The sequence below is a fragment of the Podarcis cretensis genome (assembly GCF_951804945.1).
Source record: "Podarcis cretensis genome assembly, chromosome: 5".
Taxonomy (NCBI): domain Eukaryota; kingdom Metazoa; phylum Chordata; class Lepidosauria; order Squamata; family Lacertidae; genus Podarcis; species Podarcis cretensis.
The window spans coordinates 61,617,916-61,634,117 of record NC_137174.1 but is presented as its reverse complement, the minus strand read 5'-3'; the positions used below and the strand labels follow the sequence as shown (position 1 = coordinate 61,634,117).

At 42.8% G+C, this 16,202-nt stretch overlaps 1 protein-coding gene across 6 annotated transcripts in view; it reads left to right on the top strand.

The window, feature by feature from the left end:
- Positions 1-16,202, top strand: part of MYO7B (myosin VIIB) — a 61,143-nt gene that overhangs the window by 18,698 nt on the left and 26,243 nt on the right. For 3 of the 6 annotated variants that reach the window (XM_079976798.1, XM_079976800.1, XM_079976799.1), the window contains 12 exons: positions 651-707; positions 3,227-3,364; positions 4,156-4,308; positions 4,637-4,735; positions 5,563-5,657; positions 6,539-6,623; positions 7,193-7,411; positions 9,158-9,265; positions 10,626-10,793; positions 11,670-11,894; positions 12,776-12,937; positions 14,746-14,823. In XM_079976798.1, the coding sequence (XP_079832924.1) occupies positions 651-707; positions 3,227-3,364; positions 4,156-4,308; positions 4,637-4,735; positions 5,563-5,657; positions 6,539-6,623; positions 7,193-7,411; positions 9,158-9,265; positions 10,626-10,793; positions 11,670-11,894; positions 12,776-12,937; positions 14,746-14,823 (1,587 nt within the window). The remainder of the gene's footprint in view (positions 1-650; positions 708-3,226; positions 3,365-4,155; positions 4,309-4,636; positions 4,736-5,562; positions 5,658-6,538; positions 6,624-7,192; positions 7,412-9,157; positions 9,266-10,625; positions 10,794-11,669; positions 11,895-12,775; positions 12,938-14,745; positions 14,824-16,202) is intronic. The other 3 variants (XM_079976803.1, XM_079976802.1, XM_079976801.1) reach the window with 2 other exon arrangements.

Sequence of the window (16,202 nt, the reverse complement as noted above, 5' to 3'; positions counted from 1 at the left end):
AGGTGCTTTGAATGTGCTTTGGAGTTATAGTTTGTACACAACCTTGGCCTGTTGTGAGGGGATGGGGTCCCCTACAATTCTTGTATGACAGGTATGGGAAGATCTGCATGTTTATTGACTGCAAAACATTGGCTGAGGAGGAGCAAGCCCAGTCCAACTAGTGCAGGTGTTACAATTTTGCAGTCATAGCACTGGCAAATCAGGATGAAGCATTTCTAAGCATTTAGCCAGTGTGATGAAGTGGTTAGAATATTGGCCCTAAACCAGGAAAACCTAGGCTTAGATCCCTACTCACCTGTGAAGGTCATTGGGTAATCTCGAACTAGCCAACATCTCTCAGACGCAAGGTTATTGTGAGGGTAAAATGAGATAACATCAGTCTACATTGTCCTCAGCTATTTGGAGAAAGGATACGCGGTGGCTATGCAAATTTGCAGCTATCATGTTGTAATAGCATTGGTGGGACATTATTGTGGTGTTGTGCCAATGTTTAGGATTTATCCACATGATTTTCAGATTTCCCCCTGCACTACCTTCAATATAACTGTAGCGAAACATCAAATAATTGCTGTACTTATCTTATCTATCTGTTCATTTCCTCCTTTATTCTTTCAAAATTCTACCCTTTTTGCTCTCCCTTTTGCCACCAGTCATTGTCCTGCCGGGGTTTTATGCAATCCAGAACATCACCTGCTGCCTTTGGACAGGTAAACTGCTTAGAGAAGAAATGCCACAATTGAAATAATAAAAAAAGCCCTAAAGCCATCACCTGGCTTTAATTATTTCTGTAGCAGCTGTGGGTTTGTGCAATTCCTATTTTATTTCAGTAGGCTGGAATGGGAACTATTTCCTTTGGATTGTGCCTACTGTTGGGAAAATTTTAGGCATTCCCCTGCAACTCTGACAAAGGTTGCTAAGTAGTTAGTTACCTGCAGAACGTGCATGTCCTGTTAGCCACATTTTCCCCATTCTGGAGCATAAGCTCATGCTAACTGAACTTAAGCTTGTAAAAATAAGACACTGAGGGAAACTGACATTGAGAGATATGCCCATGCCTAGATGTCCTTGTTTCCTTGCAGGAAAGCATCTTGTGTGTTTATCCCTCTCTGAAAACAGCAGCTTCCAGAATAATTGCAGGGTTTCAAGGCTGCTTGAAAAACAGCTGCCACCTGCCCTGTTCAGATATTTTTCATCTATGTATACACACAGCTGCTCCTTTATCTTTTGCTTCTGTGTTTCTTGGGGGGTTTGAAAACCTGAACCCGGGCTCTTTTGGGAGGAAGGGCAAGATAGATTTTAATCAGTAAATTTAACCAGGAGCCCCTTACCAAGTGCTGTTTTCCCCAGCAGTTTGCATATGGCATTACAGGCACCAATGGTCAGCTGGTTGGTGGTGCCTGCAAACCTCCCTTTGGCTGAGCCAGGCTTGTACATAGTATATATGATGTCAAGTGTTGGGCAGTTGGTTGTGCCTTGGCCTACATGGTCTCCTGTAGGAGGACTGGTGGGCCTAATTACACCTATAGACTGAAGGTTTGCCATCCCTGGGCATAGATGTCCATTGAAATACAGAATGGAAGATCCTGTTTTGTTTTATTCATCCACATTTGTACTCCTGGTACATACACAATTGTATTCAGATATTTTCAAGCTTATATAGCTTTCCAGTGCTCAAAAACTGAAGGAAATTACCAGAATAGAGTAAATACATCCTGAATAATCACAATTCTTTTGCATCAGTTCCTCCAAAATAAAATATATAAACATTAAATATTGAAGTTATAGGAAAAAATTATGTAAACGATAAAAAGTCCTCTTGTCTTGCTATCCCTAACTTTTTAATGTATCTTGTAGTTACCATTATTACCATTATTTTGTAACATTGCTACTAGTTTGCCTGTATTCCCAAAACTTCCTAATTATGTCAAGTTCATTGGGGTTTTCGAATGTTCATCCATGCCTTAGCATGTATAATTCTTGCTATGGTTAAAATATGTAATATGTTTTTATTCATAGTAATTTTGTTTCATTTTACCTCCTTTATTCTCTTGGTTGGCATGTCTTTTCTTCTTTAGACTTTTGTTCTGTCAACAGTTATTGTTTTTCCCCTCAGAGCAGGCAAGAGCTACCCCTATGTTATTACTCTGTTGAATTTGCTCATCTGAGTTGCCACTCCACCATTTTGTGGCATTAACAATAACACTATTACAGCGTTGAGATAATTAAATGTTTGTTTGTAACCTAGTTCATAGAGGGTGATTTCTAACTAATTGGTCTATTCTGAATATGAGTAATGCTGGATATTACCCATAGTTCTTCTTTAAACTTTTCTGTTCTTTGTTTTCTTTAAACAAATATCCAACAATAAGTATCAAGTCAGCTCCAGTAGAGACACACAATACCACCCTCTCTTTTACATTTGTCATTTTTCTATTAAACATCTATGCCTATTCCCAACAGAATGGCTCAATTGGTTAGAGCGTGGTGCTGGCAACGGCAAGGTTGCAGGTTCGATCCCCATAAGGGACAGCTGCATATTCCTGCATTGCAGGGGGTTGGACTAGATGATCCTCAGGATCCCTTCCAACTCTATGATTCTATGAGATTCTGTGAGAGCTGACAGAAACATTGCCTGTTGGAGAATTCTGAGCAAGTTGACTGTTGGTATTATAAAAGGATGATTTCCTTTGGTTTGTGATTTTGGCCATTGGAGGGCAGTAGTACTTCACATATAAAACCAATAGATCCCACAAATCATGTTGAAAAGGGAACCTCAGGTCTACAAACATAACAGGAGAGGCAATGGGTATATATGCTCCACAGCTTCAGACACACATTACAAACGTCCGCTAGGGGGACACAGTAGACAAAGAGAGAACTTGTCAGTCATAAAAAGTATGGCTTTTTATTAAGGGCATATTTGCCAGCAATATTAAGAACACATTTTCTCTGAAAATGCATTGCTTGGATTGTTTTTAATATGAATGCAAAGCAGTAAGAAAGGGCTTTTTCCTGTATGGTTGTGTTAGCATTGTCATTATTGGTTTGTCTACACCACAACGTCAGGCAAAATGTGCCTCATCAGCATTTTATTATTTCAGAGTAAACATGTGTAGGATGGGTGTTCAGTCACCAAGGCAGTACATATATATATATAATGCAGCATAGTCATTCAATGCATGTGGGTGTTGAATTGATATTCAAGACATGTGGTTTGCTCTCCCAGGGATCAGATACCACCAAGCGTCTCTCTACGTTAGGGGGGCAGTTCAAACAGTCCCTGGAGCAGCTGATGAAAATCCTGAGTAACTGCCAGCCGTATTTTATCCGCTGTATCAAACCCAATGACTACAAGAGGCCAATGGTAATATTTCATTAAAATATCTTGATCAAGCTTTTGTCTGTAGCATCTGTTGGTTTCAAGAGAAAGGACATTCGTTTGGTAGGAATTATGTAGTTAGCAGAGCTGGGGGATGGGGGCCAGCTCCTCAAAAAAAAAAAAAAAATCCAATGAAAGGGCTAGCCCCCCTGCATGTTGCGGGGCACACTTGTGTCACAAGCACAAGCTGCAGGGCAGCTGCACAACAGGTCACCACACACCATAGCATGTGTGAGTGATGTTAGCATGCCACTGGGTGGGTGTGCACGACGCCAGGATGCCACAGGGCATGCTTTCACCATGCATGCACGCAGCAGGGCATGCATACATGATGTGCTGACGTCGCATGGCCCTGCCGGCGTCCCCACCACCACCACCCCAGTCACGGGGGCAAGGTGGTGCGTGTGACAGGGTGCTTCCAAATGAGGGCAGTTTCCTGCAGGTGGCACATTCAGACCTAATTTTCTTTATCTGATTGACATTCCAGGGTTTAATAGGCTGGCTCATTCATCTTGGTGAAAATGTGTATTAATAGGCAGGTACGAATAAGAAGCAAGCAAGTGGGTGACACTAGCAAATGTACGGCAATATTGACATCCCTTGTTCCCTGCTGTGCTTGTTCTGGTATCCCAACTTGACTGAAAATGTGAAAGAGATAAATATTTTTTTCATTAGACCCAAGATGAGGTGTGAAAAGAATAAACAGGAACATTTAATGCATATGATACAGAACCGAGATTGTTTGTGTTAAATTTTGCTGTGTGTTTTATTTTCAGCTGTTCGACCGAGAACTCTGTATCCGTCAGCTGCGCTACTCTGGAATGATGGAAACCATCCGGATTAGGAAAGCTGGCTACCCAATTCGCTATGGCTTTGCAGAATTCTTTGAGAGATACCGAGTTCTGCAGCCAATGTCTTCTCGTGAGCAGGCAAGTTAGCAGGACTGATCAAACTTATTACTGCAGTAAGAGGCATATTGATTTGTAAAACTCAAATCCCTTCTTACTGCTATATACATATCCAGTAAGCACATCACCAAGAAGGGGGTTGCTTTATTTATGCTTTTCTTAAGTCATCCTTTAACAGTTGCAAGAATTTATATGGCAATATTACCAGTGATATAAATCTCACCAATTCTAGTTCAAAAAAGCACTTCCAGAGTATGACCAGAATCTGGTGCCCATTTCTTACTTATTTATCATGAGGCCTCTTAAGTTTCCAACCAAACATAAATGTGACAATTGATTTACATTTCAGCTGAAGAATGATGCTCGCCAGTGCTGCATTTACATCTGTGAGAAGGTGATAGGAAAAGATGATGAGTGGAAAATTGGAAGAACCAAAGTATTCCTGAAAGTAAGTTACTGGTTTAATCTAACAGTTTTGTCCACTTTGAACAGCCACGGCTTTCCTCAAAGAATCCTGGGAACTTTAGATCATGAAAGGCTCTGGGAGTTGTTAGGAGACGTCTATTTCCCTCACAGAGTGACCCTCCCCAAAGGGATTGTTTGCTAAACCACTCAGAATTGTAGCTCTGTGAAGAGAATAGGGGTCTCCAAACAACTCTCAGCACCCTTAACAAACTACACTTCCCAGGATTCTTTGGGGGAAGCCATGACAGATTATAGTGATACGACACAGCTTTAAACGTATAGCACAGATAAGGCCTATGTGAGAGCACTGTTCCCTCAGGTCTGTTTGTCTGATCTTCTATGAATTGTTTCTCATCGCTTCCCTTCAGCACTATGTAGTGGTGCACAGGGTTCAGTCACAACTCAGTAACTTGTACTTACAAGTCATAGACCTTGTCTTCTCCTGCCCAAAATATTTCTGTGGACACCCATGCTTGAGAAGAACTTACTCTCCATCTTGAAGCTGAGTCTACAAGCTGACCTCACGGCTGTTGTAACATCCAGCCTAATTTTTTGTACTTGCCCCCCTTGTTCCCCTCACCTGGATCTAAATCAGTTGACACTAGATGACAAAGCAGAAGTGTTTCCTCCATCTCCATCACAGATTCTCTAATACATTTTGTTGCTAAGAGCAATAGAATAACTTGTATATTGTCCTATATACAGACTGATTGGTTCTGTTTTGTTACAACCCTTTTATATGTGGTGATTTTTAGATTAGATTAGTTGGTGATAAACATGTGAATTATTATTTTTTCCATTCTTTAATAGGACTATCATGATACAGTACTGGAGGTGCAGCGAGACAAAGCACTCACAGAGAAAGCCATCCTAATTCAGAAAGTGCTGAGAGGGTTCAAGGAAAGGTAAAAATGCTTTTAAAGGTAGCAAATGAAATCAGATTGTTAATTTCCTTTGGGTATTTTAACTATGGGGAGCGAATTGCATTTTTCTTGGGCTCGGTGCAAGTGGCTTTTTTGTGTGAGGTGGGGAGGAGGGGGTGCAGTTCTGGGTTTATTCCACTAGACCCACTACAGTGGTACCTCAGGTTACATACGCTTTGGGTTACATACGCTTCAGGTTACAGACTCCGCTAACCTAGAAATAGTGCTTCAGGTTAAGAACAGAAATCGTTCTCTGACAGCGCGGCAGCAGCAGGAGGCCCCATTAGCTAAAGTGGTGCTTCAGGTTAAGAACAGTTTCAGGTTAAGTACGGACCTCTGGAATGAATTAAGTACCATATTTTTCGCTCTATTGGACGCAGTTTTTCCCCTCCAAAAATTGAGGGGAAATGTGTGCGTCCTATGGAGCGAATGCAGGCTTCTGCCATAGCCGCGCGCAACCCCTCCGGCAGGGAGAGGCTGCACGGGCTATGGCTTCTTTAGCCCTGCGCAGCGTCTCCCGGCAAGGAGAGGCTGCACGGGGCTAAAGGGGAAGCCAAAGCAGCGAGCAGGATCCATCCCGCTCGCTGCCTTGCCTTCTTCCATAGCTGCGCGCAACCCCTCCGCAAGGAGAGGCTGCACGGAGCTATGGATTTTTTAGCCCCACGCAGCCTCTCCCGGGAGGGGAAAAAAATATTTTTTTCCTTGATTCCCCCCCCCAAAAAAAAACTGGGTGCGCCCTATGGTCTGGTGTGCCCTATGGTGCGAAAAATACGGTACTTAACCTGAGGTACCACTGTATTTTGGGGTTAATGTTAGCATATTGAGGTTTGTTTTGTTTTTGTTTTAATTTCTTCTGCCTGCAGGAAACAGTTTCTGAGGCAGAGGCGCTGTGCTGTGGTTATTCAGACAGCCTGGAGGGGATATTGCTGTCGGAAGAACTTCAAGATGGTAAAAAGCTTGCGTGGATCTTTCAGATACAGTTATCAAAATGGGCTCTGCATAGCTAGGCACACTATTCATAGGTTCTTACACTAAAAGACCTAGAACACTCAAACATTACTTTGACTGGGATTCAAAGAGTCAGCTGCACAGCTATTTATGGAACTTCACACACCTCAAAATATATGGTGGGCTGCTTTTGAAATGTTGCAAGTTGTGCTATGGCACGGCATTCTGCTGTGCAAAGGGGAAAGTATCAAAAAATCCCCCTGGATGTGCTTTTCACATAGTTCTTTGGATCCCTGCCTGGTTCAGTTGTTGTTGTTTTTAACGCAACAACTGTCTAAGGTCTAACAGATGGCTGATTTATCCAGGGGGGGGGGGCTGTTGCTTGCATGTATTCCTGATGTGCTTTTAGTGTATGGATAAGATAAGAGGTGGATAAGATAAATTTGGTTTTGTCACTGTAGCAAGGACCTCCATGAGATGCTTTCAAAGACAATGGAATATTTATTTATTTGAAGCATTTTTAACCTGCTGTTCATTCACCTTGTCCGTTTCTTCTCTTGTGTGGTTAGATCATGTTGGGCTTTGAGCGCCTGCAGGCCCTTTTCCGGAGCAGGCAGCTTGTGAAGCAATATGAGGCTGCCCGGGCAAGTGTGATTAAGTTCCAAGCTTTGTGTCGAGGTTACCTGATGCGCCAGAAAACAGCTGAGCAGCTGAAAGCTGTGTGTGTGATACAAGCTTATGCCAGAGGAATGTTTGCTCGTAGGAGCTTCCAGAGAATGAAGAGAGAGGTGGGTACAGTTGGATCATAATCAGCACATGATGCATCATAGTAGGAAAGCTTGACAGCAGCCAAATCCTGTGAATAGAGAGTTGGCCTAGCGATGACTTTAGTATCCTCAAGGTACAAAATAACTGAATACTACATAATGCATTTAATCACGACCCCCTGCTTACTACAGTTGAGGGTGAGGTCTTGGAACTCTTGACAAGGTGATAAGAACAGAATTATTTAAAATACATATCAATTCAATTTGTTTGTGTTCAGGGTTAGATATATTGGCCTCGTTCACATGTCACAAGCCATGGTTAAGAGGCTTGTTTAGCTCTTCTTCACTGGAGCATGGAAGAAACAAACCACAATCTCTGCCTTTGCTTTATGTCCAATGAACCATGTTTTACTGCAACAAACTATGGTCAGTGAACCTTGGCTGCAGATCATGCATTTTTGGGAGTGAAACAAGCTGTAATCCTTGTTTTGGATGTATTGCAAATCCAGAGTACATGGTTTGTTTCCTCCCAGTACTAGCAGGGAGAAGTGAAAAAGTCCTCTTAGGCACAGTCACACTAACCATTAACTATGGTTTACCAGGATGTCACTGAATGAGTTTTGCCTTTAGCACTTGCAATAAATTTTTTTAAATCGTTCACGGCCAAAATGTTACGTGATGATTTTAAAAGACATTAATTTTCCAAAATATTTTGGAGACCTCATAATCAAATGCAACTTTAAAATACAGAATGAAAGCTATTGATTTATAAGGACACCAGTATGGATACTTAAGGGACATGGGTGGCGCTGTGGGTTAAACCACAGAGCCTAGGACTTGCCGATCAGGAGGTCGGCGGTTTGAATCCCCACGACGGGGTGAGCTCCCGTTGCTCGGTCCCTGCTCCTGCCAACCTAGCAGTTTGAAAGCACAAAGCGTTTCTGTGCGCTGCTCTGGTTCGCCAGAAGCGGCTTAGTCATGCTGGCCACATGACCTGGAAGCTGTACACCAGCTCCCTTGGCCAATAAAGCAAGATGAGCGCCGCAACCCCAGAGTCAGCCATGACTGGACCTAATGGTCAGGGGCCCCTTTACCTTTACCTTTATAGATACTTAGTTTCTAACAGTAGTATTTACTAATTATAAAGGTGAAACTGGTGTTTTATTGCAGGAATACCTCGGTTGGTAGAGTATGATCTCATGATCATGAAGTTGAGCCCCACGTTGGGCAAAATATTCCTGCATTCCAGGGGTTGGACTAGATGATCCTCGTGGTCCCTTCCAACTCTACGATTCTTATGTTCTTGATGCAATAATAGTGTATTCGTGGTGCATTTATTCTGCTTTATTAGTTGCTCTGTGATGCTTCCCCAGTGCTACCATATTATTGCTGTCTGGAGAGGATATAGCTCAACAAAAGCAGAACAAAAATAAACGAGAACATTCCTGGTGTAAAAAGTTACAGGATTTCAGCAGGAAGTTACTAGGTATGCCCTGAACGGAAATAAAGCAGTGTGACCAGCCCCAAACTTTTCCAGGTGCAAAGAGTATTGAAATTGAGATCACATGTGGCTCCCCCACAAGATCATGAGCACAAATCATCATGGATGCATATAATAGAAAGGCTGTCTGGAAGGGGGCCCCAGCCACAGTGAGACTTTTGCCCTTGCTATATGCAAATGTTAGGCTGGGAATCATTTGGAAACGAGGGAGTGCAAAGTGATAAATCTGGCTAAAGACAACAATAGTAAGTTTCTGTTACCTGCAGCAGCAACTCAAACTGGAAGCCAGACAGCTACGCTTCAAGGAAGATAAGCATCTCCTTCCAATAACTGGAGCAAAGAAAGCAAGGGAAGAAGCGCTTAGAATAGAAAAGGTAGGTTCTCTCGGTCGCCGGGCTCTCATGTATGATGGCATTCAGGCAGAAGAAACTCCCACAGAAGAAATGTGTGCTTCCACAGCAGGTCACATAAAGCGATGCAAGTGCTCACATTTCCAAAGCAGAAAGACATGCATGTTGATGGAGAGTTCTGTCTGTGCAGAAATATTAGGAAAGTTCATCATACACAACAAATGTCCTCCCATCTGTACCTGTTGTCACTACTTTGCTGTTTGTGAAAGTGAAGTTCATTTCATGCATGTGTTATGGTTCTATAACAGGTGGTGGGGAACCTTTGGCCCACCTGGTGTTGCTGAACTACAACTTCCATCATCCCTGATGGCCATGGTTGCTGGAGCTGATAGGAGTAGTAGTTTATCAACATCTAGAGGGTTAAAGGTGCCCCACGCCTTTCCTTATAAGGTCATCTGGTTTTTTAAAGTCAGAAGTAGCCAGGCAAATTGGGACGCAGGTGGTGCTGTGGGTTAAACCACAGAGCCTTGCCGATCAGAAGGTCGGCGGTTCAAATCCCCGCAACGGGGTGAGCTCCCGTTGCTCGGTCTCTGCTCCTGCCAACCTAGCAGTTTGAAAGCACGTCAAAGTGCAAGTAGATAAATAGGTACCGCTCCTACGGGAAGGTAAACAGCGTTTCCGTGCACTGCTCTGGTTTGCCAGAAGTGTCTTAGTCATGCTGGCCACATGACCTAGAAGCTGTACGCCGGCTTCCTCAGCCAGTAAAGTGAGATGAGCAACCCCAGAGTCAGTCACGACTGGACCTAGTGGTCAGGGGTCCCTTTACCTTTACTAGCCAGGCAAATTATTTTCACCATGAAATCTTCTTGTTCCCTATACGTATTTGAAAATGAAATAATTTGCTTGGAATCCAAGAGCATATGCTGGGTCTCAGCAAGCTTAGTTCCAGCATGTTATATTGAAATACTTTATTGTCACTTGTACAACTTGTATACAGTGAGATTACACAGTTAATTGTATATTGTATATAAATATATACTGTATATGGTCAGATATCTACTACTTAGATCTGCTTTACCAAGATACTACTGTGCCTGTCGCTGGAAATCTAAAACTAGGTGACAGAAATTAGGCTTATAAGGAGTAGATTGCTTACAGAATTAGATGAGATTTAGAAACATTTGAAAATATCTGGTCAGGAGTAGCAGCTCTTGAGTGTTCCCATATGCATTGTAGTAACTTACTTTGTAAACCTGTTTGTCCTCCTGGCCATGGAAATCCAAACTTGCACTTTGTGCTTATGAGGATTTGGTGTGTGTGTACAGATTTTCATTCCTGCAAGTTCCTAGTGCTGGCTACATGGATTCATATAACTTACCCACAGGAACAGCTGGAAGAGGACGCTGAGAAGCTAAGGAAATATGAAGCTGTTGACGACAAACATGAAGCAATATATGATGTCATCAGTGACCAGGAAATGGTGGACAGAGTATTTGGTTTCTTACCTTCTTTAATTGGAGGCCAAGAAGGACAGGCTCCTCTGGGCTTTGAGGTAAGCAGCTGTAAAGTCAGTATTGTATAGGCCTGTTCACCCCCAGGGGAAAAACAGCATATGAAGTGGCCACCTGGAGATATTATCTCCCAGATATTGACTCCCAGTATGTTTCCAAGCACAATTCAAAGTGTTGGTGCTGACCTTTAATTCCCTAAAAGGCCTTGGTCCAGTATACCTGATGGAGTGTCTCCACCCACATCGTTCTGCCCGGACACTGAGGTCCAGTGCCGAGGGTCTTCTGGTGGTTCCCTCACTGCGAGAAACCAAGTTACAGGGAACCAGGCAGAGGGCCTTCTCAGTAGTGGCACCGCCCTGTGGAACACCCTCCCACCAGATGTCAAAGAGAAGAACAACTACCAGACTTTTAGAAGACATCTGAAGGCAGCCATGTTTAGGGAAACTTTTAATGTTTAACAGACCACTGTATTTTAATACTTTGTTGGAAGCCGCCCAGAGTGGCTGGGGAAACCCAGCCAGATGGGCGGGGTATAAATAATAAAGTATTTATTATTATTATGAAGGTGTCCACTACGCACACCTTAAAATGATGCTTATTAATAGCCGACATTGACACAGTTTTGTAGAGTGTCTTTGCTAAAAGGCAGGGTACAAATGCCTCAGACAAGCAGACAGCCTTGCTGGAGCCTCTGTATAAGAAGAGCCCTGCTGGGTCACACCAGAGGTCCATCTAGCCCAGCCCAGCATCCTGTTCTTGCAGTGGCCAACCAGATGCATGTGGGGAGCTCACAGTCAGGACACAAATGCAGCAACGCTCTCTGACTCATGTTCTCCAAACACTGCCTCTGATCCCAGAGGTAATGCAGCCATCAGGACTAGTAAGCACTGATGTTTCTGTGATTCTTTGCCCTGCAGGACTTAGAGACAAAGACACAGATGTACAAGCTGAACGAGGTGGACCTGGATATGATCCCAATGGCCATGGAGCTGGAGGAAGAGGAAGAGGAGACGAGTGGTCTAGCAGAATATTCATTCCCCAAATTTGCAGCCACTTACTTCCAAGGTTCCTCTACACATACGCACATTCGACGGCCGCTGCGCCACCCATTGCTCTACCATGAGGAGAAGGATGATATTCTGGTAGTGTAACTCTTCTTCGCTGTGCTGCTTAAGTTCTGCTGACAACACTAGCAGCACCCTAGATCTTATTCTTTTTCCCCCTTTGTTTTCTGCAGGCCACAAAATGCTGTTCTAGAAATAAAACAGAAAGAACATCGATGTTAGAATGCAAGATTTAGATTGTGTATATACCATACATTTAAAGGATGTTCTCCCCCTCTTAATAACACTGGGAATTGTAGTTTACCCCTCACAGAACTATAATTCCCAGCACCCGTAACAAACACTAGTTCCCAGGATACTTTGGGAAGGCACATCCTTTAAATTCATGGTGTGTATGCAGTCAATACAACTGCTAGACTAATTGATTTACAATATATTTGTTCAGTTAAAAGCAAAACCCTAATTTACTGGGCAGCAATTTTTTTATGAACTTTTTTTAAAACACAGGTACTTAAAAAAATACCACTATCTCTCACATATGGGAGGGAATGCTTCATGCAGTTGCTATCTAAAAACAAAGGGAGAATATGTATTTATTCATATGCAGATTTAATAAATGAGGTTTATAAGATTGACTAAGATTTACTGAATTGGTTTACAATCCTCCATAAAAGAAACTATCATATTGTGTCTCAACACAGGAAAAACTAACAAGCTGGTTTTACATTACAGTATTAGCAAAAACCAGTGCCAGCTACTGACTGGACTGCTGCTGCCTAGCTACTGCTACTATTGCAGATTATATCACAAAGTTGTTATGGTTTCAGTACAGGCACACAGAACCTCACAAACTTCCGTGGGAATTAAGTGCATGCAAATACCCATGGGTAAAATATGTGACACGTTAGTTTTACCATTACTATGCAAAACTATCTCAATGTGTGTCCTATCCATATTAGGCATCTCTAGCTGTTTGGACCACCATCTTGCAGTTCATGGGTGACTTACCAGAGCTAGGAAAAAACACCAACAGCAAGAGCAGCTCTGAAGTGACTCAGGTCTATGATACCTTTGGCAAGAAAAGCCAGCTGCAGCCCACAGGCAGCTACAGTCCTGATGTGGTAAGAGGAGGGCATTGTTTTTCACAGCTATAAACTTACGGAAATTAGACCACTCCCTTTGAAGTATTTGCATCTTAACCTTTTCGCCTGTGCTCCCCCAGAAAATTACCCAGAAAATTGTTATTTGCCCCCAAAGGTACTACTGTATTTGCAGTGGCATCTTTGGGGAGGGAAAAGATCTCAGAGGGGGGAAGTCAGTGTGTAGGAAGGATGACCTTTCACCCCCCATCTCCAAGTGCTGCAATCCTGACTTGGACTGAGGGACTCTCACAACTGTTTTATAAAACAGAAAAAGCACACTAAGTTACAAACGCATGTTGAGCTTGACCTTGATAACTGGAGGCTAGAAGTCTGCATTTTAATTTGCTACATTCAAGAACTGAATCAGACCTCCCCAAACTCTCAAGCTGTATGTGGGGCTGTCAAGGCTGGGCTGTGGGGAGCAGCCTGAGGTGAGTTGGGAGAGCAGGGGTGGAGAGTAAGTCCAGACCAAAGGAGAAACTAGGAGGCAGGACTGAAAAGCAACCGAAGGATACAGGCACACACCGTTGCTTGGGAAGACCATGTTGCTCATGGAAGACCTAATAAGAAAGAGGAAATCTCTTACAGTTCTTCCTTTCCTAGAGGATCCGATGACCCACGTAGATGATTGGGATGTCTACCCAGAACTTGGAAATGCTAAATGGCCTTCATGTAGGTGCAACACACCAGGCAGCTGTAGACTAGAGCCAAATCTCCTAATTCAAACCCATGCAACTCCTGCCAGTAACACACTCACCAAGAATTGCCATCTATGAGATGCTTGATAATTATCCTGATTTTGCAGCCATCACAGAGATGCAAAGCCAAGAGGGTCATTAAGTGCTATATTAATATAACTGGTACAGTGTGTATGGACCAGGGGGTCTGCGTTTGATTGGCCAAGATGAAAGGAATTTTGCAGATGGTTGTTCCATGTTGTAGTTGGATTCTGGGGCTTAATTGTTAATTTCCTGCAATTAGTCCTTGCAGACTTGAATTGGTATAATTAATGAGGACAGGCTAGTTGTCTATGATTGGACCATTGTTAATTGTAACCCATTTTGGTTTGGAAGAAAACTGGGTCATAGTTCATTAGTACTCTGTTGTGTGAAAAGAAAGTCCTACATTCCATTTACATTACTCAGTACATGATTTATAGTGCTGGGAGGGGGAGATAGTCTAGTGTGTGATTCTTTTTTTAAAATAAAAATCTGCAGAGTACTTGGCAAGACCCTTGTCTTGCTTCTGACTACAGTGAAAGCAGAGTTAGGGTTTCAGAAAAAGTGGTTTCAGAAAATCCTTGGCTAAGCTGCAGAACAACCTAACTCTGTTCCTCAAAGTGTTTTCTTCAACCAAATGTTTAATATGAAAGTCTACCAACATTCTAGAAAGTGTTTTTGATTCCAGGTGATCTGCTGGTGAATTTATTGGAGCCTGGCTGTCCTATGCATGCCTAAAAGCTCCACATGCTCCCATAGCATCTTTTCTCTCCACTTCTTTATGTGATTACCTGTGCCTTATGAAGAACTTGTTAAATCCGAAAGTTTGTACTAGTCTGATATGTCATCCACGTGTGTCTTTCATACTGTGGAATCCAGAATCACCAGTATAACATATACTGTGGACAACAAATCATTCTTCTTTTGCATCAGAATTCCTGCATGTACTACTTGACTGGAAAGTTCTCAGGAAACAGTGCTTGAGACTGTAGAGAATATTTTCCCTTAATTTAGCAGTTGCCACTGACTTTTGAGGATCAAAGTTCATAATGAACATTTCTGTCTTAGAGGGACAACAGGAAGGACAAGTTTTCCAATGTCATTTCATCTGTGAAACTAAAACGCAACTCCAAGCTGACTGGAAAGGTAGGCTATGTTTTGACATTGGATTTGAACAGTGCTATTTTTACAGAAAAAGAGGTGCCAGAACTCACCACAAATGCCTCCCTTGTTCTCTTAAAATAGCAATGGTGTCCACCTGAGGGGTGTCTGAACTGAGTTCTGATGAGTTCCAGCTGGGGGAAAAGCCCTGGGCTTGAACTACATTGTTTAATAATAAGTACTCTGGGCAACAGTAATTTAATAGAAAAATTGCATATGAAAACATGTCCATTCTGAAAGCAAGGGGAGCCGGTGCTTTGAGTCAAGTAAAGAGACTTGATGTTAAATGAAAAAAGAAATGTTTGTAAGAGTAGGACAATTTGGTTGCTTGCACAGAACTCAATAGACAAAAGGAACCCCAACCGCCTTGCTGAACATTATAAAGAAGGCACAAAGATAATAGAGCATGGGTAGGCAAGTTAAGGCCTGGGGGCCGAATCCAGCCCAATCGCCTTCTAAATCCGGCCCGCAGATGGTCCGGGAATCAGCATGTTTTTACATGAGTAGAATGTGTCCTTTTATTTAAAATGCATCTCTGGATTATTTTGGGGGCATAGGAATTCGTTCATCCCCCCCCCAAAAAAATATAGTCTGGCTCCCCACAAGGTCTGAGGGACAATGGACTGGCCCCCTGCTGAAAAAGTTTGCTGGCCCCTGCAGTAGGGGGTGGGAGGATTATGTCTCAAGAATTAAAAGGAAATGAAGGCTGCAGGACCAAGTCCCACCAAACACATTTTGTTGGCGCTGATCCTCTGATCAGCAATAAATATGACGGGACAGATGAATTTACTTCCAAATAAGCATTCATAGTGCATCAGTTTGAATTAAGAATTAAGAACGTAAGACAAGTCCTGTGAGAGCAAACAAGGGCCCATCTAGTCTAGCATCTTGTTCTCACAGTGACCAGCCAGATGCGTATGAGAAGCTCACAACAGAACCTGAGCACAATAGCACTTCTTGCAGTTTCCAGAAACTGGTATTCAGAAGCATCCTGAATGCAGCTAGTAGCCATTGATAGCCATATCCATGAATTTGTCTAATCCTCTTAAAGCCATCCAAGTTGGTGGTCATCACTGCATCTAGTTTAACAATGCACTGTGTAAAGAAGCACTTTATTTTGTCTATCCTGAATCTTCAGTCATTCACTGAATATTGAGCTGAATCTTTAAATCCCTAAATGGCTTGGAGGCAGGATCAATTCCTTCTATAGGATCTTCATCAGAGACCCTCAACCAGGTTCCCCTGTCTAGTGAAATGAGTCAGATTATGTCAACTGGGATAGCTCAGTTGGTAAAGCACATGACTCTTAATCTGAGGGCCTGTGGGTTCAAGCCCCACATTGGGCAAAAGATTCCTGCATTGCC